At 40.4% G+C, this 23124-nt stretch overlaps 1 protein-coding gene across 1 annotated transcript; it reads right to left on the reverse strand.

Annotated features, from left to right (window-relative positions):
- Positions 1–6080: 6080 nt before the first annotated feature.
- LOC149192676 (uncharacterized) lies at positions 6081–7767 on the reverse strand. The gene is made up of 2 exons (XM_089407044.1): positions 6461–7767; positions 6081–6369 (listed from the first exon to the last, which is right to left on the reverse strand). The coding sequence occupies exons 1-2, from the start codon at positions 7765–7767 to the stop codon at positions 6081–6083; spliced, it is 1596 nt and encodes a 531-aa protein (XP_089263170.1).
- Positions 7768–23124: the final 15357 nt, after the last annotated feature.

Raw genomic sequence — 23124 nt, forward strand, 5'->3', positions numbered from 1 at the left:
AAGAAAATCATGATATTGTGTCTTCACTACACATCCATTGTTGAAGATGTCTTCCACTTGATCACAAGGCAACAATATTTCTTATCTTGAGAAAAAAGAAGAGCTAAAGGAGTTTATGCAGGTAGGGGGAGTTGGTTGATCACATGAATAAATGCAAACATCATATACCTCATCCATTTCCATGAAAGCATGCAAAGGCTTAGGGGGAGCAAGTTCATTAAAGAAAGGCATAATGACAAAGGGAGTTGCAAAGAGAAACATAACAAGAAGGAGCACCATGATAGGGGGAGAAACATATCTATCATGGAGTACTATCATTGATGAAGAAAATATGATGGAGCAACATGTCAAGAAGTAACTTGATAGGGGGAGTACTTGGGCACCCCATTTTCCATTGATGTCAAAGGGGGAGAGAAAGATGAAACAGGGAGAGTATTGCCATCAATAAAAAAGGAGGAGATTATTGAATAAATTTGACATTGATGACATCATAGTTGAATTGTTGAAATAAACCCTAGATATTGTGAAAACCCTAGGAGACCTAAACCCTAACTACTTGACTAGACCCTAGGTGCATGTGTATATTAATGAAATTCTAGATGCACTTGCCATAACGAAGCGCTAGCAATGATGTCATTATGATATCATGTTTGCATTGTTGAAGCTAGCCATGTCGGTCATTAATGATGGCAAGCCAATAACTTTCCCTTATATGCATTGCCCAAGCTTTGTTGGAGATGCCCTAAGAAAGAAGTTACCTTGTTGAAGATGCCCATGAAGACATATTGAAAAGGCACCCTAGCCTTGTTGAATGATGCTCATAATTCCCATGTGATGAAGCCCTAATCTAGTAACCCTAGATGTATGAATATGTCAAAGAAACCCTAGTCCTTGTATGCAATCCTAATGCATGAAGATCACATGCACTAGCATGTCAAAATAGTGAAAAAATTCTAATCCATTCCATAAAAGAAATTCCTTAATAGGGTTGTTATGAAAAAATATGCATATTATGAAAGAAAAAATATTTTTCCATCACTAGAAGTCATATCTTGAAGGGAATACTATATCATCTTATAGAGGAGGTCATAAGCTTTCCAATGAGTACTCACTTGTCTCCTAATTCCTCATCATTGAAGAGAAATCAATTTTTGAAATTAGCATATGTCAAAAATTGTCAAACTGTCCATGCCAACTTGAGTGGGCTCATAACCCTTGGCAAAGTGACGTGTCCCTTCAAAATATGGGAAAACCACTATAAATATAAACATAATTTTTTCCATTCAAGCTCAGATTTTTTGGTGGAGGCAAGACAAGAGGTAGAGAAGCAGTTGTAGCCTAGAAAAGCAAGGAAGACAAGTTTTTGGAATTATTATTGGTTGTCTCCCACGGGTTCGAGCTAGGAGCATAGAAGTTGTCATAGTTTCTGTGGTTGAAGTTGTCGTGGTCGAAGTTTCCATGGTTGAAGTTGTCGTAGCTACCATGGTTGAAGTTGTCGTAGTTGCAATGGTCGCAGCTGTCATAGTTGAAGCTTGTCATAGTTTCCGTGGTTGAAGCTACCGTGGTCAAAGTTGTCGTAGTTTCTATGGTCAAAGCTATCGCAACTGTTGAAGTTACCATGGTCGAATTTTCCGTAGTTTCCATGGTTGAAGCTGCCATAGTTGTCGTGGTTGAAGCTACCATAGTTGTTGTTGTTGAAGCTGTCGTGGTTGAAGTTGTCATAGTTGTCATGGTCGAAGTGTTGATTTATTGGGATTGTACAAGTAGAGGTTGTTGTAGTCTTCTCTTGAGAACAAAATAGGGCAGAGTTGGAGAACTTTTTGAAGCAACATATTGAAGATTTGTGGAGATCATTGAAGACCATGATGCATTGAAGCCATCATGAGGTGACCTTGAAGAAGTTTTGTTTGGGTAACATGAAGAGTTGTGGAGACACCTTCTGAGAAGACAAAGTTGTCATTGATGAGCTAAGTGCTTTGGAGATCAAGGGAATTGTTGAAGGTGAAGATTATTTTTAGGGCTGGTTGCAGAAGATATTGGGAGCCTTGAAGAACTATTAAACTTATCTTGACGAATTGAAGTCGTGGGTTGGACCCCTAGAGGATCAGAGTCCTCAAGAAACCAGGTCGGAGCCTGAACCAGATATAGGGTTGGAGCCCTTGAGGTTGGTACCTCAAAATTGACCAGGTTTGAGCCTTGGAAGCCCAAGTCGGTGCTTGGAAAATATAGGTTGGAGCCCAGGAGATTGAAGATCAACGTCTTCATCTAGGGTTTGAACCCTACATATATTGTGATTGATTTATTATAAAGAAGAAATTAATAAAATCATTTATTCTCATTGTTCATTTTGTGTTCTAAATATGTGTTCTAACTAGTAAAAATAACAATTGAAAATAAATATTTATTCACCCCCCCCCTCAGTATTTCCAACAATAGATCCATCTTAACTAAGGATCCAAGAGATGACAACAAGCAAAGTGAAGGGGAGAGATGGAGGGAGATAGTGAAAAAGTTGGAGGGCAGAGAGAGAGAGAGAGAGAGAGTGAGAAGGGGGAGATGGAGAGAGTGTGAGGGAGAGAGGAGAGGAGGGAAGAGAGAGAAGAGGAGGCGAGAGAGACAGGGAGAGAAGGGGAAGAGAGAGATGGAGACACATAGATGGAGGGGATAGAGAGAAGGGAAGAGAAATGGAGATAGTGATAGAGTTAGAGAGAGAGAGAGAGAGAGAGAGAGAGAGAGAGAGAGAGAGAGATGGGGTGAGAGACAAAGAGAGGTGGGAGAGAAATCTAGAGAGAGGACTCAAGAGATAAAAGGAGAGAAAGACAGAGTTGGAGGGGGAGAGAGAGGGAAGGGAGAAGAAATACATAGAGGGAGAAAGGTGGAGAGAAAGAGGGAGTGATGGAGAGAGAGTGGGAGATATGAGAGTGGGAGGGAAGAGAGAGAGAAGGAGAGAAGGGGAAGAGAGAGAGAGAGAGAGAGAAGGGGAAGAGAGAGAGGCAAAGAGGAAGAAGGAGGGGGAGAGAGAGAGGTGGATATGGAGAGAGTGTGTGCATGTTTTGGGGTGAGATAGAGAGAGTGAATAAGAAAGACACATAGATACAAATGTAGATATTATATATTATTATATAACCATCCCAGATCCATCTTAACCTTGGATCTATCAAGTGCCGAGAGGGATATAATCTCTTGAGGTGCAAACCTTTCCTCAAGATTTGCACTAAAAAAAGAGGTTTGCACCTCGAGAGATTGGATCCCTCTTGACGCTTGATAGATCTGGGGTTAATATGGATATAGGTTGGTTAAACCTGAAGATGGATATAAGCCAAATTTAATTAATATATAAAGTATAAATATATAAATTAATTAAAATGAAATGGATTTATTTTATTATTAATATATATTTTTTTTCCACTGGAAAAATCAGTAACTTTCATTAATGTTTGAAAATTACATAAAGCAGATGCCGAGGCATTGCTGGATTGTTCATACAAAATTCACCTCATCAAGGTGTTGTTCTGTAGGTATAAGCAAAACTGTTCTGTGTACATTCATCTGACTGTGCATTCTATCCGCTGTCCGAAAGAGGACTCTGTTTATAAGCATAATATCCATGTTCTATATATTTCTATTAACAAAAAACAAAAGCGCCATTGACTATCAGCTGTTGGGACTGTTGTCCCTTTGTTCTCTTTGATCTATGAATGGCCTGTGGTAAAATTGATACTCCTCTGCTCCATTCTGCTCCACTATTATCCCCTCGCCTCGGGGAAGTAACGAGGCCTCTTTGGATAATTTGTCAGCCTCGCTGTTATGCTCTCTGTAAATATGTAAACATGTGCAATGGTTAAATGCTGCTTTGAGTATGAGTGCATCATGTAATAAATTGCTGAGAGTGTGTGTATGACAAGTAGTGATATTGTTAATCTAGTTAACAACCACCAATGAGTCCCCAAATATATTGATTCTTGTATGATGATGTGATAATGCAAAATGTAGAAGATTGTGGACAGCAGAGAGTTCAGCGAAATTATTAGATCCATTGCCAAAGCCCAATTTTGCAAGGTATCGATGGTGTTCATTTATGTGCAGAACAAAACCCCCGCCACATCCACCCTGATTTGCTGCTCCGTCGAAGAAAGCCCACGGGATGGATCTATCAAAGTTGGGCATGGGCTGTATGGTTCTCGGTCTCGGGGGTGGAGGGTCTGGTAACTCATGATATGCTGCAATGATGGTGGCCTCTACCCGATTCCATGATATCAATCGGTCTTCAAATATAGCCCGATTTCGAGCAAGCCATATATGCCAAGTAGCCACAGGTGGAAGGTTTTGTAATTTAGTGCCCGGATGACAGTGAGACCAGGTATCCCAAGCACTCCTAATATCGATCCCTTTCCAATTGACAGCGATACCCAACAGATTACATATGTTGTTCCATAGGTTGAGGATGACAGGGCAGAGGAGGAATATATGATCCTGAGTCTCTGATGCATTTTTACAGAAGATACACCATGATGGGCCAAAAATGGCTCTGCGGGTGAGATGTTCCCCTGTGGGTACATTGCCGTTGAGTGCACACCAAAAGAAAAGTTTGGACCGGGGAGGAGCCTTGAGCTTCCAAATGGATTGCCACCATGACTGTAACGATTCAGGCATTCTGTGAGAAATGAGAGCAGTGTATCCAAATTTTGGAGCATATATACCATGATCAGCAATGCACCAAATAAGTTCATCCGGTCCTTGTTTTATACGGATGTGAGATTCAGATAATGCCTTAGTATAGCGATCCCATTCCTGATGCCATTGTAAAGGGAGATCCAATTGCTGTGCGGATTTCCAAGCCTGGGAAAATATATCAGTGTGCTGTTGGTCTGCGATCTGTGCAAAATGTCGGATATCCCGGGCCTGTAGGTGCATAATAAGATCTGGATTAAGGATATGTCTACCCCCACAGTTAATCCAAGGATCCAAACCAATTCTTCCTGTCAATCCATCATTAATGCGCCAAGCAAGATTGTTCCGAATGAGAGGAAGGGATTGAATCAAGGCCTTCCAAACCGATGAGCATCTCATTGTTGACCAAGTAGGGAAACGGGCCCAATCCAAAATATTATGAGGCCAAATGTATTTATAATATACTACCTGTGTCCAGAGATTTTGACAAGTAAGCAGAGTCCACCCCATCTTGGCGGCCAGTGCTTTTGCAAATTCAGGTGGTTCCTTTAGTCCCCATCCACCCCACTTTTTGGGCAATGAGATTTTCTTCCATCTGATCCATGCAAATACTCTTTTATCCTGACTCCCATTCCAGAGGTATCGGTTGCATAACTGCTGTAGCCGCCCCAGGATGTTTCTAGGAATCCAGGCTAGGGCCATCCAGAACACCGGGGTGGCTTCTAATACAGACTTTAAGAGCACCAGTCTACCAGCCCTGGAGAGATATCTGAAGCTCCATCCTGTGAGTCTTTTTTCCAATTTGGTAACCAACCAGACCCAGTCAGCAATCCTTTGGCAAGTAGGTTTCAGATTGAACACCAAATATTTGAGACCTCTATCCAGGGGGTGGACCGAGTAAGGGAATGCTTGTAAGCCAGTCTGGGTCTCCTGTACAGATGTGCGTGCACAGGTAATGGTTGATTTCATCTGGTTTGGCATCATACCCGTGGCAGAGGAAAAAAGTTGTAGGATCTTTGAGAAAGTTCGAGTGTCACGAACACTGCCATTGAGAAGTATAAGAACATCATCCACAAAGAGTAGATGAGTGAGATAGCAAAGGTCAGTTATGCGAAGGCCCCCAATGTCTCCAGATCGCTTGGCCGCTTCCATGAGGCGACTGAGACCTTCCATGACCAACAGGAAGAGGAGGGGCGATAGCGGACACCCCTGCCTCAGACCCCTCTCCGAATGAAAAAAATTTGTAGCCGAACCATTGATAAGAATACTGAAAGATGGTGTGGTAATGCAGGCCATGATCCAAGAAATGTATGCATGAGGGAAACCCAGATGAATGAGGATCATTTTGAGATAGAGCCAGCTGACACGGTCAAAAGCTTTAGACAGATCGATTTTGAGGAGGATGGCTTTTAAGTTCTTCGACCAGATGGAATGGAGGGCTTCTTGAGCGAGTCCAATGGCCTCATGGATCTGTCTAGATTCGAGAAAAGCAAATTGCTGCGGGGCAATGGAACGGGAGAGGATAGGTCTAAGACGATTTGCAATGGTCTTCGAGATGATTTTATAGATGCAGTTACACAAAGAGATGGGTCTGTAGTCATCAAAGGATGCTGGGGAGTCAGATTTGGGGATGAGAGCGATGAATGTAGAGTTGATGGCATGATATAATGATCCAGAAGTCCGGCTTTCTTCAACCACCTGTAGTAAGTCCTGACCCAAAACATCGAAGAAAGCTGTGTAGAATTCAATGGTCCATCCGTCCGGCCCTGGGCTTTTGTCTTTTTTGAACCATTTCAGAACTCCTTCCAGTTCCTCAGCAGTGACCGGGTCAGTTAAGGTCTCCACATCTTCTTCCTCCACAAATCTCGGGAAGTGGTTAGCCACATTAATAATATCAAGTAAGTTTTCTTCTCGTGGACTCTTGTAGAGGTTCCTGAAATGAGAGATGCCCAGGTGAGCGAGCTTATTGAAATTGTCTGCGATTTCTCCATCCGGGGTAGGGAGCTTCCAGATAGTATTAGATACCTTCCTGCACTTTGCAAAATTATGGAAAAACTTTGTGTTGTCATCCCCAGCTTGAATCCATAAAGCTCGGCTCCTTAATCTAATGGATTCCTCTCTCTCTTTGAGAATCTTGGCTTTTTGATTCTCAAGGTCAATAAGCCTACATTTGTCCGCAGCTGTCATGAAGCCCTGTCCTCTGTCATCGGTGAGTGAACATAAGTCCGCTTCAATATGGGAGAGTTGTGCTGTTTCACGTTCCAATTTCTCCCTTGCCCACTTAATAGTAATATGTTTGATTTCTGAAAGGTTCCTGCAGAAACCTTTGGCAAGAGGAACAGAGTCATTGATGGGATGAGAGGCCCAGTAATCCTTTATCAGCTGGATATAGTCCGGATCCTTCAGCCAAGAGGGATTGAATTTGAAGGGTGCCTTGGGTTTCTTGGAAGGACCCTGAATCTCCAGGTATATAGGATTGTGGTCCGATAACCCCCCCGAGCCAACCCATTGTCTGAAGAGATGCAGACGCTGTAGAAGAGGGCCCTTTAACAGAAATCTGTCAAGTCTGCAGGCAAGTGCAGCATTCCCAACCCGTCGGTTCCGCCAAGTAGGAAGGAGACGCTGCAATGGAATATCCGAGAAATCTGATTGTTCCAGTAGATTAGTCATATAATCAGTGATAGAGTCACTTTGAGCCTCAGTGCCCCATGACTCCCTGAAACCCAGAGAGAAATTGAGGTCTCCTCCTATAATAACATGGTCTTCATTCAGCAGGGGTAGCTGAAGAGTATTCCGCCAGAATGATTCTCTCTGGGAGCATGGAGCATATATATTGACAATTCTGAGATCCATGCCAAGGTCAGCCGAGAAGAAATCCAATCCAATGAACCCTGCACCTCCCCAGGTTGAGATAGGATTAATGGAACGAGGGTTTAATCCAATGGCTAGACCCCCAGATCGTCCCACAGCATCATTTGCAAAAAAACTCCATCCTGGGACCATGGCTTGCATGACACGAATAATTTGATCTGCAGAGCAGAGGGTTTCTTGTAGCATGATAATGTCGATAGGCTCAGTATCAATGAGCCGCTTCATGGCTAGTTTTTTGGAGGAACTAGCCAGTCCTCTGCAATTAAAAGAAAGACACTTCATGGGGGAACACCTCTCGGGGTGTGTCCTGCTCTAAGAACCCCGTCAATGGTCGCTTGCCGGCCAGAGACCACTTCTGCCCCAGCTTGTTTGATGGCTTTAGAAAGGTGAGATTTTCTCCCTCTGGTATGCAATGATGCCCCCTCAGGTATGACAATGCCCAGACCCGAGTGACCGACAGCCTGCTCTTTTGATGGATTCCGAGACCGAAGGAAATAAGGGTGAGGAGGGGAGGATGGGCACGGGGAGGAGAAAGACTCGGGAGATGTAGTAGAGATAATAGGGTCAGTGCACGCAAGTGGAGATGATAGTGTGCAGGGAATCATGGAGATATGTGCAGATGGACCAGATGCATGATAATCATCAATAGACGAATGCAAAGTTGGGATAAAAGAAACAGAGATCATACCCGCTTCTGCCGCCGAACGAGCCCTAGTTTTTGGAGGCGAGGATCTCCGGAGCCCAGCATCGTCCGCGGGAGGAGAAGCCGAAGGGGCCGGTCCAGCAGAAGGAGGGCGAGATATGATGGGGGAAGCCGTCCTGGTAGTCGCCGGGGTGCCTTTCACCGAATCTGCAGCTTTCTTATTGAGTGGACAGTCCTTCGCGAGGTGTCCCACTTTGTGGCATCGTCTGCAACGGAAGGGAACCCCTTCATAGTCCAACAACTGAACTCGAATGCACCTACCCCACTGAAGCATGATCTGTTCCTCGAGTCCCTCTCGAGTGTCCAGATGAACCAAGATCCGTGCAAGTGTTCGATTCCCAGATTCCACATAAGTGCGATCGTAGTCCAAATATGTCCCCAGGGCATTGCCAACCCTAATAAAAACTTCTTCGTCCCAGAATGGAATTGGTAAACCTGGGAGTCTCACCCAGATTGGTCCGGCACTGAGCTGCTCGCGCTCTGGATCGAAGAGGGGATTCCAGCGCTTGAGAAGGACCGGGGCCATTTCAATATGCCAATATCGGCCCAAAACGAGGTTTGTTTGACTGACCTTGGAGAATTTAAGAGAGAACCATCCTCTGGGGAGGACATGTACCTCTGGAAGGTCAAAAGGACTCCACCCCAGATCTCCTTAACCCAAAGATTGAGCCTCTGCCTCGAGTATGATCGACCCCTGACGTGCCCATCCAACACGGTGTTCGCAATGTCCATATAGTCGCCGAGAGGCTTTGCTTCGTCGAATTTGATGGAGATATCCCTTGCCGTCGATCTGACACACTTTACCTTTTTAGATCCGGAACGGGGGGCCGACGGATGATCCACCAGGGGATTAGTGATACCTTCCCGGGGAAAATGGTTAGATGGGAGGGAAGAAACCGCAGGCGTCTCAAAGCATCCGGAAGGGCGAATACCTGAGGCAGATGGATGAGTCGCAGGAGTAGATGTCAGCGGAGGGTGAGGCACCGAAGGGATGGACGCCAGAGGGTCAAAATCGGGCGATGGGGGAGTATGGGAGGCCAGGAATTGTAGAGACCCAGGCGAAAGCGGAGGAACCTCGAAAGGCGGAGATACAGGAGGAAAAACTTCTGCAGAGGATGGAACGGGAGCCGGAAAAGGTTGGTGCGCCGGAATAGAAGAGGAAGCGGAATGGGGGAGCTGAGAGCGAGAGGTAAAATGAGGAGTCCCGAAAATAACATTCTCCGGCGAGGGATCCGCTGAATAATCCACCTCTTCATGCTCCCAGTTATCCATAACTGATTCTATGTCGGTGACCGATAGGGACAGGCGAGGATTCCGATGGAGAAGCTGCAGCTGTAGAGAGCAGAACCGTGACCGCAGCAGATGACCGTCGCGGAGCTATCGAACCCTATGCCCTACGAACCGTCGAAACCGATGCCCTACGAACCGCAGGAGATGCGCATGAAACCCTAACCCTGTCCTTTTCGCGAGCCCATTTCGCCTCCTCTCCATTATTAATATATATTTATTGTAATTCTTGAATCTATTAAATGTTGAAAGAAATCAAATTCCATATATATATATATATATATATATATATATATATATATATATAATACTAATTAATATTATTGAGTTAATTAAGGTTATTTTTGGTGGTTGGAGAAGTGGTTGTTATCTTTTTCGACCTGGTTCAAATCTCCTTTAGTGACATGAAAAGCTATATTTCCTTGATAAATATTGTTGTAATGGCTTTGTGCCACCTTGTGAACTCTTAAGTGAGTATACCTGTGGGTTGCCCTGGTACAAGCAACATCATTCACTCTAGCCCTTGGGCTTTGAGCCTTGTGAACTCTTAAGTGAGTATATCTATGGGATGCCCTGGTACAAGAAAACTTACTCAGTCTAACCCTCGAGCTAAGAGAGAGACTCATTTCTTTCCTCAAGAAAAAAAAAACCAACAATAACAACATTATTAAAGTGATTATTACCATCTTAATATTTATTATAATTTAATATGAATCCATTATTATTATTATAAAGAAATAACACTAGATTTAATATTATTTTATTTTTTAAACAAATCTTCATTATTTTTTATTTCTATGTGGTTCACAAACCTCGGAGATCGGTGACTGCTACGTCCACGAAATATTTGTACCAAGTAAATCCATTCGAAGGGATCACTTTTTGTTGGCTCAACCATAGAGCTTGACCCAGAGAGTGTTGAGAGAATTGAACTCATGACCTCTCAATAGCAAATGTACTTTAACGAAAAGGACTCAAACACACACACACACACACACACATGTGTGTGTGTGTGTTGAGTATATATATAGTGACCTAGTGGAACCCACGAGCCCGCCTGACACATAACTTCTAGTAAACCTTTGAGGGGCTATGATATGTCCTCCTCCCCGTAGCTCGGGTCGCAATAGGGGGATTTGAACTAGGGTCTCTTGAGTTTTAACATTATATTACATTATACATTATATTGATATTAAAATTATATATACATAATTGATACATTGGTGTAATAAAATTATGTGATTAACTATAATTAAAAACATCTCCCTCATTTAAAACATTTTGAATTATATATACTTATTGAGAATTTGGGGCAATAAAAAATATGTGATTCACAATAATTAAAAACATCCCACTCATTTAAAACATTTTATTTTTTATTTTTTTATTACATTCCATGAGAAAATACTACATGATTTCCCATTTTCACGATAAACATTACGTAAACAATAAAAAAAATTATGTGTCCAACAACTTGTAAGCCAGATATACCAAGAATTTATGATCTAACTTGTAGCGGACCAAAGATGTCCCCCATGGGATTTGAAACCAAGTAGAGGGTATAACATCCCATTGTACCAACCACTTGGTCATCTCACGAGGAGACAAATTCATCTTCAACATTAAAAATAATCATTTTTAATACATTTAGAAATAATTTTACTCAACAAACAAACTCTAATCAACAATCACAGGTACATGGACTAAAATTATTTCTTTTGTGTATCTTAGCATACCAAGTGTTCCCTACATAGCTAAAAAAAGCTCGATTAACTAAGTTCCTTTTCATGTCCTATGCTAGTTACTTATTTAGCAAGGGTCATAGTAGTGGTGGAAGTCCCTGCCGAGAAAGAGAGTGAATTATAAATATGCAATATAAATCAACAAGTTTTAGACCATGTCATTAAACATTTTCAAAAGGTACACTTGCTTATCCTTCTATTGCACATTGGCTACAATTCCTTCTTTGCTACCCTTGCTTATGTTACCCATGCTTATGTCATCAATGCCTTCACTACTTGCATCCTTTATTAGGTTTCCTTTTGCAGTGTTATTAAGACAAAGTCGATAGTACCCTCGTTCCAATTTGCCTACTAGGAAATTGAGATATATGGGAGTGATGAACCATGGAAATAGAAATATGAGCATATGAAGAAATAAAAACTTTTTATTTTCTTTATTGTACCCCGAGAGAGGAAGTTCCATCAAAATAGTGATTAATCTTCAACCATTGAGAACCCTTTATGTATTCTCTAGCATACTACCAACCACAAGCCAACATTCAAGAAACTATTTTATGACTACATACTAGCTTTCACCTAATGTACTTGCTTGTGGGGTTGAAAATCAAGATGCTTGGGGCTAAAATCAATGTGATGGGTCAACAACTAGCTTGATAGTGATTATAACAACATTGTAAGCTAGAGATTAAAAGGAAGTGTCAAAACAAATAACAATGGTTTGATATGAATAACCTTCAAAGGCAAATCCAAGTGAAATAAAGAGGGTCCCAAGTGAAAATGCACTTTACTTTAGGGAAGTAGTAATGTTGGGATGGATAGGGGTGGCAGGAGCAAGAGGGGTTATCCTTTGCCCGATGAAAAAATAGAGACTCAATATGCTTGGGGTTTGGGCCATGCAACTAATAACCAAGCTGAATACCTAGCTCTCTGGTAGGGATTAGAATTAGCATTAGCAAGAAAAATCTCAAAAATCATGGTGTTTGGAGACTCATTGATTGTTATTTGATAGGTGTTGAAAGTAAAGGGATTGCAAAATTCTGTCCTCCCTCTTACATTGCAAAGGGTTGTGCTACAAGCACAACAATTTGAGCAAATTGAATTCTTTCATGTGCTTAGGCATTTGAATTCAACTGTTGATTCATTAGCAAATAAAGGGACTATGTTGGAACAAGGGTCCTTGGAAATGGATAAAAGGTTGATAAAATCTCCCTTACCATGAATATAATGGGTAAATCCCATGGGCATAATACAATACACAAAGGCGCTACTAGCTGAATACAAGGCCAAACACTTAAGGAAGGAAATTGCATGTCTGATTAAATGTGAACCAAGTGGACTCAACGATGCACACCAGTGCTTGCAATGAAATTTTGGAGGCTCATATTAAATACCCAACCTTGAAGACTAGCAATGTTGTACCCATGTCTAAATTGCTATAACATCTGGCAGCTAGTCAGATCTTTGTGCATGCACAGGTGGCACTAGACTTTATTATTTCAAGTCGATAATTGGTTCGTCATGGTGGGAAGGGCTTCAACTTTATTAATACATTCAATTCCCTGAATAATGGAATTACTCGTACTCTCCCTTCGTATCATTTACAATTTATCCCATGCTCGAAGCAATCCAGATATGGATTTGACAATCTCGCAATTAAATGCGTCAGGGTGGTGGATCAAAGACATAGTAGGATATAATAGGATTAACACTACTTATACCCATGTCCACAGTATTTTGTTACTGAGTGCTTTTGACATAGAGTCATGGTGGATGTTAGGCAGTGGAAGAGACTTATTGTTCGGTGTTGATTGTATTCAAGAATGTGTTCCATCAACATTGAGAGCCCATGACAATGAGTTGTGAAGTGGATTTCCAAGAGCATGGCAACATCGATCTCCTATGGAAAATCCTGGACCATATACCTATTGAAATGAGTAGGAAAACTTGAACCAACTCCTGGAAAGGCTCTTCGAAGTAATGGATATGTTGAATGTTATGCAACAAAGGAATGCAACTGAGGAGAAGGAAAGGAAATGTAACATCCATGCCTGTGATTGGCTCAATTTTTCCATGTAATTACATTATGTAGTGGGATTTAAAATTTAATGGGTTGAGTGAGGGACAAGGATTCTAAAGGGACTGAGGGTAGCCAATTGCTTTGGAAAGTTTGTTTACTTGCTGAAGGAAGAAAAAATATGAACTATATGACAACCATTAAAGGATGGTTGTTGACCTTTAAATGCATAAGAATGGTCCTTGGAATGGGGACTGTTGTTGGAAATTAATTGGGTTGCAACTCTAGGGACAAGCTCATGCTGGCTTTGGAAACCACAATATGGCAGGCAATAAAAAGAACAAAAGAAGTAGGAGAATTAATGATTGCGCAACAAAAAGGAAGGGAGTGTGTTTTCATTGGGGATTCAACATAAGAGAAGGGAGGAAGGGAGGAATTCGATTTCAATAAAAAGAAGGAGAGAGCAGGCACATAGAGTGCAGAGAGAGCTCAAATTTTGCATAGCATAGTGCTAGTAAGAGTAGAGTGCACAACACGTAGAGAGCTCTAAATTTCCATACAACATTAGAGAGGGGGAGATAAATTTCAGTATACATCTACAAAAAGAGAGCAGAGCTCAATTTCACGCCACAACAGAGGAGAAGAGAGTTATTCTCCTTGGTAGTAGAAGACAACACAATTTCAGGCATTGGGGAGGAAACTAGTTGTTTTCCTTTACTCTCAGAAGGCCATTGCCTTTCAGTTGAGTAATAGGATTATAAGAGGAGTTTCATTTAGGATAGGGTAAATCTCAGGACACCTCAAGGGGCTAGAGGGTGGAGATGGCATTCTTAGGAAAATTCCTTCGATAACTTGGGGTAGGAGTTTAGCCCTTGGAATCCTAGTAAAAGAAACTCTGAAAGTCTCCATTGCTTATTGTTTAATTTGGCAATGGGATTATGGATTCCCTCATCGGGTGGAACCACTATGTTACATGCTACCAGGGTGGAGGTGAAGTCTCTGGATTCCCTAGAGTGTGTGTGTGTGTGTGCTACTAGATGGCTAGAGGGTGGAAGAAACAAGCCTATGGATTTCCTGTGTTGATTATTTGCTATTGAAAATATGAAGGGTGGAGGTAGTAGGCCTCTGGATTCCCTTGACAATGTTGACATCATTTTATTAGTTAGAGGGTGGAGGAAACAAGCATTTGGACTCCTTGATCATTATTAATCATCATTTTCTAGATGGAGGGTGGAGGTAGCAAGCCTCTAGATTCCCTGAAGGTGATTAACTGTTGAATAGTTGGTGGGTGGAGGTGGGAGGACCTCTGAAGTCCATGTTTCAGTTGGTAGGTGTTGATTATTTTCCCTTAAGAAAGACCACCTCAGTCCCTTGGAATCTGGCTTGGGGGTGACAGTTGCATGTAGCTTCGCTGCAACTTGTCTATGGTTGGGTGGAGAGTTAAAGTCCCAAACTCAGTTTCCCATGTTCATTATACATCCAAGATAAGTCATCTTGTGTATAACCTTGTATGGCTCTCATGTTGAACTATTAATAATTAATACATTTGTTTGTATGCATGACATGTATTGGTCACATGTGTTTATATTTTGATTGGTTGATTATGATCCTTATGGGGATAGATGGATGGATATGAATATTTTATGCAATTCTTAGCCTTATGTTAAAATGTTGATTCAGGAAAGGGTTCACCTTTGTTAGTGTTGGGATTGCATTGGTGATATGTTTGAGCTATGAGGAGATCTGTCCTTGTGGACTGGTTTTTACAATACGATGAATGAATTTTATGAACTAAACCCTATTATTATGGAAATGTTGTGTTTCTGCATTGTCAACTCCATGGTTGTACGTTTGTTGTAACAACTCTCTTAGTTGCATCTATATTACTCGAATCATGAGTGTATGCATATTCATGTTGAACCTTTGGTTATCATTTATTAGCTGGTTAAGCTGGTGGGGTCAAGGGAGGTAGTTTCCCTGCTTTACAGAGTTGTCTGCTTCTCTATGTCATAGAAGAGTCACTCTTGGAAGGTGCTTGGAAGTGACTCTGTTTTGGTGACCTTCCTTGAAGGAATGATTGCCAATTTTTCTTGAGAAATTCCCTTAGAGTTTAGTGGCTCTGAAGTGCAGCTATTGACACTTGAAATTCCTCATAAAACCAAGAAATTCATGAAGGAGAATGGCCTTTGGAACACATTAAAATGCAGGAAAAATAACTGAGAAATTCTAAGTGTTGATCCATAGGTCAGGGGTCGGGAAGTCATACAAGATGGCTAAATCTTGGCAGGTCTCTGCCCCAACTTGGGTCAGACTGCTTAAGGCAGGACCCTTGCAAATCGGGGGTTGGGACCCTGACTCAATTCAAAAGTCGAGGGTTGGGTCAATAATGAAACGGTTAGCACATGCAATGGAGTGCTTGACACCGACTAGATCGGAGGTCAAGGGTTGGGCTCGAAAAGGAAAAGAAACATGTTGTGTGAGTGAGGTCGACTCTGACTGTTCCATGAGCCCGACTTTCACTTGGGCCAATGGCAGGTTGCCACATGGCAACCAAAATGATGTGGTATGGCAAGTGGGCCCCATCTTTGGAGGGCCATAACTCACAATTTGGAAGTCAGGTTGAGGCAAAATTTTATATCACCGAAATTGTCTCAATGAGACGAACGCAAAGGTGATGGTCATTCTAAGTTTAGAAAAGTTTGAATTAGGTCAAAATTTTTAGGTCTTGTTCCCATAACTATACCTTGGGAGATGGATTTAAGTAATAACCACCTCCTTCTAACTTTGGTTAAATTGTGGGTTAGGAGGGGGTGTTACTGTGCGGCATCATAGCAGCCAAGCTCAACACTTGGACTGGATGGGCTCTATCATGAAATGATGATTTTTAGGGAATTAAATAAACAATTGTTTAGGTGTTAAAAGTCGCTTTAAAGAATTTAACTGCAGCACTGTGTAATTTAATGATTTACCACTGCTGATAAACATGTACTAAATTGGATTGTTTTGTTGCAGCCAATCTGTTACAACAACTCTGTAAGAGCAGGATCATGGGCATAATTCGGTTGCTCATTTATTAATTATGCACTAACAATTGATATTTCTTAATATGTGATTGATGCATATGAATTATTGAGGATCATGGGCATACTAACATGGTTGTTTTGTCACAACAAAGATCTCCATGGCAGCCCCATGAATGCAAGCTCATGGTCATGATTTTGGTTTATCTTATTATCACATGAAGTATCTAATAGTGTGTGTGAATTGAAAACACATTGCAAGAAACCTAAAACAAAGATAATACAACAATGGTGACTAGAATGGTGTGGTATAGCTCAAATCAGTCACAACATGGAAGTGAGGGAATTAGGGTTATTGAAGAGGAGAGATCAGTTGACCAAGGGGGAGGTAATCACTCTCCATACTAGTTGGACACTTTGAGAAGTCTGAGGGCTGAAGTTGGGAACTTTAAAGCAGATAATGAGAGGTTGGTGTGAGCTTAAGAGAAGCAAGTAAAGATAAATGCAGTTATCCTGCAAAGTTTCTCAGATCTGTAGAGACAAAGGAAATTTGAGATGAGGGCTAGTCATAGAGGCAAGGGGAGCCCTTGAGAGTCAGAAGAGCATACAAATGGAGCAGATGGTAGCAGGTCCAGGAAGAGGCATAGGCCTGAAAGCGAAAATATTGTGCCAGGAAATGCACCATTAAGCACTCCAAGAGGAGGAACCAACACTTATGTGCATCATTCTAGTAGGCCATCTAGTTCTACTACCAGGAAGCATCATCATTACTCTCATCATCACCATCATTAGAGAAGAAAGGAGAAGTATTATATGCTTGAGGAATCCAGGAAAGCCAAGCCACCCAAATTTGATGGGGATATAAAGAAATCAGAAGGGGCAAAAGCTTGGTTGTTTGGCATGAAGACATTTTTTAGAATTCATGATTACTCTGAAAATATAAAAGCTAGAATTGCCACCTATAGCCTAAAAGGAAAAGAAAATATATGGTGGGAAGATTTGAAGAACGTTGGAGGCATTGTTAAGAAACAATTGACCTAGGATGAGTTTGAAAATATATTTAGAGAGCAATACTTGTCTAAATGTTATTATGATAGCAAGGAAAAAGAGTTCTATGAACTCAAGATGGGTCAATTAATTGATGATGAATATGTCACCAAGTTCTTAGAACTATTGAGGTATGTGCCATATCTCAAAGATGAAAAAGTCAAAATTCAGAGATTCATTAGTGGATTGCCTATGGCATTCAGAGATAAAATTGAATTGTTGGAACCTCAAACTTTGAAAGATGCCATAAAGAAGCTAAAGCACTACTATGAGCAAGAAAAACACAGGCCAGAGATCAAAGGTAATTGGTAAGAAAAGATCAGTGCTGGGAATAAGAAAAAATGGCCTAAGAAGATCTTTGAAAAGAGGGAAGGTAAGCACCCGTCCCTGTGCATCGACCTCAGTAGAAACCTAAAACTGCTGATAAGAAAAATGTGCAATAGCTAACAACAGAGGACCCAAGTTTGAAGGCTGAGAGCCACTCAAATGTTGGACTTGTGGTCAAAACAATAGAAAAAGGGATTGCCCACATAAGCAAAATGTCGAACCAAAGATTTACAGTGCTCAAGAGGCTTGCACGGTGGGTGAGTTAGCTCATAGTATACTTAGAATTTATGCAACAATGGACAACTCCAGACAAATCACCATGCATCCACCATTGAGATGGAAGGTAAGATGCATGATCAAATTATTTCCATTTTAATTGATCCATGTTATAATTATAGTTATGTCATCCCAGAGCTTGTTGGCAAATGCAATCTAGTCAGGGAATTCCATGAAGAACCATGACTAGTTCAGCTAGCAACTGGGACAAAAAGGAAGATAACCCATTGGTAAGGTCCTGTGAATTTGAGGTTAGTGACATGACCATAACAACACACTTGAATGTATTACCATTGGGTGCGTATGGTATACTGTTGGGCATGGACTAGTTGTACCTACATAGAACCAAGGTAGATTTCTTTAAAAAGGAAATTGAATGCTTAGATGAGCAAGGAGAAAGCAGGGTTTTGCAGGGAAAAAGGAAGCCTACCTCAGTAAGGCTGATCACTGTTATGCAAGCCAAATGCAACACCAGAAAAGGATGCACATTTATTGCAGTGAAAATTTCTAAGGATGAGAAAGGTAACAGTGAAATTGAAGATGAGGAAGTTGAGATGCTAAAGAGGTGCCCTATTTTGCAGCAGTAGGAGTTCCTAGATTACCTCCTCACAGAGAGATATATTTCTCTATTGAGCTGGTACCTGGAGAAACACCAACATCCAAGGCACCATATAGGATGAGCACCCCGAAGTTGGTCGAGATGAAATTGTAGCTAAAAGAAATGCTTGACAAGGGCTACATAAGGCCAAGTGTGTCTCCATGGGGAGCACTTGTATTGTTTGTAAAGAAGAAGGACGAGACCCATAGATTATGCATTTATTACAGATAGTTAAATAAGGTAACCATAAAAATAGGGACCCATTGCCAAGGATTAACGATCTCGTTGATCAGTTGAGAGGACCAATAGTCTTCTCCAAGATCAACTTGAGGTCACGATACGATCAAGTGAGGATCAATGAGGAGGACATTCATAAATCTACTTTGAGGACAAGATACAAGCACTATGAGTTTGTAGTGGTACCCTTTGGGCTTACTAATGCCCTTGCCACGTTCATGTGCCTAATGAACAATGTGTTATGTCCCTATTTGTTAAAAATAGCAACAAGAAATCCTAATTTAGTTTGTCCTTGAATTAAATTAGGAATTAAATCGAAATTCTATTCTCATAGCAACTTGTAATAGTTAACAAAGTTAATTTGAGTTAGTTGGCTCAGTAAATTCGAGTTGGAAGTCTATCCAGAGTCATGTAGAGTGATTCCTACATTTTAGGCATCTAGGTTGAGTTCTTTTGAGTTATAATTAATTAACTTAGTCTAACTGAGTTAAAGTCAGTTAAACTAGTTCAAACAGTTGGAGGAACTAGTAGGAGGTCTAGTAGTGGGGACAAGCACCAGTGAAACTTCACTACTCCACTAGTTAATTGAAGATTCACTCATAAATAACTCATGCATGTCAGTTTTGAGGAAGACCCAATTGAGATTAGAGTTTAGGGACAATGTACTATTAGTTGTATAATTTTCTGAGTTGTACATATGGTGCATGAAATCAGTTGAGGACCTATGGATGGTGTTATCACTGAGCCAGAAAGAATTGGGTTGTTTCAACCTTTAACCTAGTGTAACTATTTTAGAACACTTGAACTGGAAGTTAGTCCTTCCAATTTGAGAGGGCTCTCTCAAATGTTTATCAAATCTTTTTGAAACAATTGAAACAGTGAGATGACTAACTCTGATCTCTTTTTGTGATTTTGTAGGTGAACAAAAATATGATGACTACTACCATTGGGCATGGAGTCAAATTATAGAATAGCAAACAACAAATTTTAATGGAAGCTGAGGCATCTATAGATTTTAAAATGACACAAATGAACATATATAGTCCTACATAGTAAATGAAGGAAATTGGAGTAGTTTGACAAGATTTCCAAGTAATCAAGATACTATGTAAAACTTGAAACAACATGATAAAAATCCATAAAAGCCATAATGTGAATCTTAGGTACATAAATAGAGTAGCTACAAATTTTCTATTGAAGGATCAAAATATTACAAAATGTCAGTTCTTCACATTCTTCATCAACCCTTCTCAAAGTCGAAAACCTACTTATTTGTAGAGAAAAGATCTCTTTACATATCTTGCCACCTAGGCCAATTTCTATCCACTATTCTAGAGACCTATTTATACTTTTCTTCTAACTAACAAAATCATCACAGGGATATTCTGTTTTACAATAGTTGGAACTCAACTAGGACTCTACTAGCTTTAAAACCATAACCACTTTTTGTTTATGTAGATAACTGAAGCCAACTGCATGCTAGATTTGCTGGAGTGTCATTAAATCTTCAAACTGTTGATAGACATCAATTTAATTTCCCTTTTTGCTGACTATCTTGATGAGTTGGCTAATTTGTAGATGTGGCTATTTGCTAACTTCGCAGGTTGAAAAATAGGAATTTATCATGATGACATGGACACCTTTATCAACTGAAATCCACCTGGAGCTTGGATGTCTGATATCAAAAAATCTTCAAAAAGGAAGAAAAACAAAGTTTTTTCATGATTTCGTAGCAAAACAACGTTTTCAACAATTTCGTAGCAAACTTTGGTAGCAACTTTGAAAAACACTCATATGCTACCTTTTTCCTCCATCTACTGGTTCTGAGGTCTTTGTTGATGTTTATGAGCTAAACATAGGCCTTTAGAATGACCTTTGCTGAACTTTAGACCATCCTTAACCCCCATGGAATGCTACAACAGTTTCGTAGCAAAAACTCGGCTTCACTATGGGCAGTTGCTACGAAAGTTCCAAAATTTTGATTTTTTCAAGTTTCCATGATTTTAATGCCTCCTTATGACTTCTAATATCATGCTGACTATACATATGGTTGAGTTAACTGAAATAGGTATAGTAAAGACAAAAATTGAAGAGTTTTCCATATCATGGAGTAGCACTTACTTCAACAACAATCTTGAGGTTTCTCTTCTTGAGTTCAGCCTAGATCATTTCAATTTGAGTTTCTAGTGTTGTAACTTGTCCTTGTAGGCTTTTCCTATCTGCATGTAACCAACTATTTATTTTATACATATGTTTTAGAATCTTGTGTAAAGGAAAAGTCCTTTTTATCATCTTCTAAGACTTTTCTGCAATTTCATCATAAAAAATTATTTGTTTCAATACTTCATTTTGGTATTCATCAAACTCTAGCTTGGCCTTGATCACTTATTGTCTGGCCCCCCTTAAATTTTCTTGTAGGACTTCTATTTCAATTTTTTCTTGAACAACCTCCTTGCCTTTCTTTTGCTTTGATGGTTTCTTTGATAACTCTGTTTTTCTCAATGGTGCTTCAGGTATCTTCTCAACTTGTTGCATTGATCTTGTGACAGGTTTCCTTGGCCTGAAAATGAAACCCTATTCTTCTTGAGTAAAATCTAATTTCTTTTCTCTCTTACTTTTCTTCTTAGTTTTAGTTGGGGTCACTTCTACATGCTGCTCAACTAGGCTTTCTTCAATGTCTATAACTTCTAGGATGTCAGTCAATCTACCCTTCTTTGCACTATGTTCTTGTTCTTTCTTCTGTTTTCTGGTCATTTTCCTCTTAGTACTTGTAGAATCTTCAATTATAGGTTTCTTCTCTGTCACTGACTACTATCTTGCTCTAGGTTTCTTCCCTGTTCTAGGGGTTGCAAATTTGGATTTTGGAGTTTTTCTAGAGGGGGTAGCAACATCTAGTTCATATCCACTTAGAAACAAAAAGGTAAGCCAATCCTTATTTAATCTATTTAACTCTTCGACTATTAACAATTTTATAAGACCATGATGAAAAACAGAGGTACTACTTGTATCTGGTTTAGCTTGAACCTTTTTAGCCATCTTTCCTAAGCTTCTAAAGAGATAGAAAGGGATATCTAAGGATTGTTTACTTGTGAAGTGAAGCAACAACCTGAAGTGGTATTGGTAGACCACATGGAACCTTCCCTCACATGTAAAATACTTCTAAATAACCATCAACAAATTGGAATAATGTTCTTTAAGACAAGTTCCGGGGATGCCCACTATCATATCAATCCCTTGATGTTCTTCCTTCAATAATTCATCACAGTTATGCAGCTGGAACTTTTGAAATTTAAACCATGTTTCCCCTGACCTTGGAATTTTAGTAGCATGAGCAATGGTGTCTGGAGAGACATTCAAACTTAGGATGCCCACCTTCATGCCAACCCCTGTGAAATTGAGAGCGAAGTCCTTGGTGATTTGTGCATGAAAACCCTGCAATTTTTGACAAAATCGAAGACACCCCACGCTGGCAAATGATTGTATAAAAGTTGGGTCTTCTTCAAGCAGTTTCATGTCTGTGGGCTCATAACGCACTACAACCCCTCCTTTGTAGTGTTTTCTAGTGGCCATGCTTGCTAACACGTTGAGAGTTGCTTGTGAGCTCCTTCCTTTTCACTTGCACACCAAATTTAGAACACCTAGACTTCACTTAGAACACGACTAAACTTGTTTTGACAACACAAACCTTGATCTATGACAACACTTGTGAATTTTTTTTATATGAATAGATGGTATAAAGGGAAAGGGAGAGGTAAAAGTGAATAAAAAGGAGTGTAGGACACAATAATCAAGAGGCATAATGACTCAGTACATTCGGCATCACTAACAATCATTTACAAATAAACCGTTATACAACAACAAACTTTTGTAGCGAGACAAGTGTCAGAGAGGACCATTTTGCTACAAAAGTGTTAGGGACTTTCTTAGCAAATTCTGGGTTTACATAATTGTGTTTGTTGCGAAAGTTTGTAAAACTGTCAGACCAACATAATATGAAATGATGACCTCAAAATGGATGGAGTGGTGACCTTTTCTTGTTGTGATGACCTTATTAAACATTGAATGGACCCTATAAAATGTGTCACATGAATCTAGACATAAAAACCCTATCTATAATGATTAATCAAGCAAATTTTTTTATTTAGGGTTATCATAGATAATAGATGGATTGCGCACTTATGGAGAGAGAGTTTCCCAATTAAATATGGGTTATTTCTCTCAGGAATTGCACAAGGAAGTAGGGGCTTGGTAGGCAGCAAAATTGGCTAAGTATTGGCTTGAGCTGGTTTTTGAAGTAGTGAGATAGATTATACTTGTGCAAGAATTGTTCA

Source organism: Pinus tabuliformis, chromosome 2_2 (assembly GCF_031772625.1).
Source record: "Pinus tabuliformis cultivar Carrire ecotype Pingquan chromosome 2_2, CPIR1, whole genome shotgun sequence".
NCBI lineage: Eukaryota > Viridiplantae > Streptophyta > Pinopsida > Pinales > Pinaceae > Pinus > Pinus tabuliformis.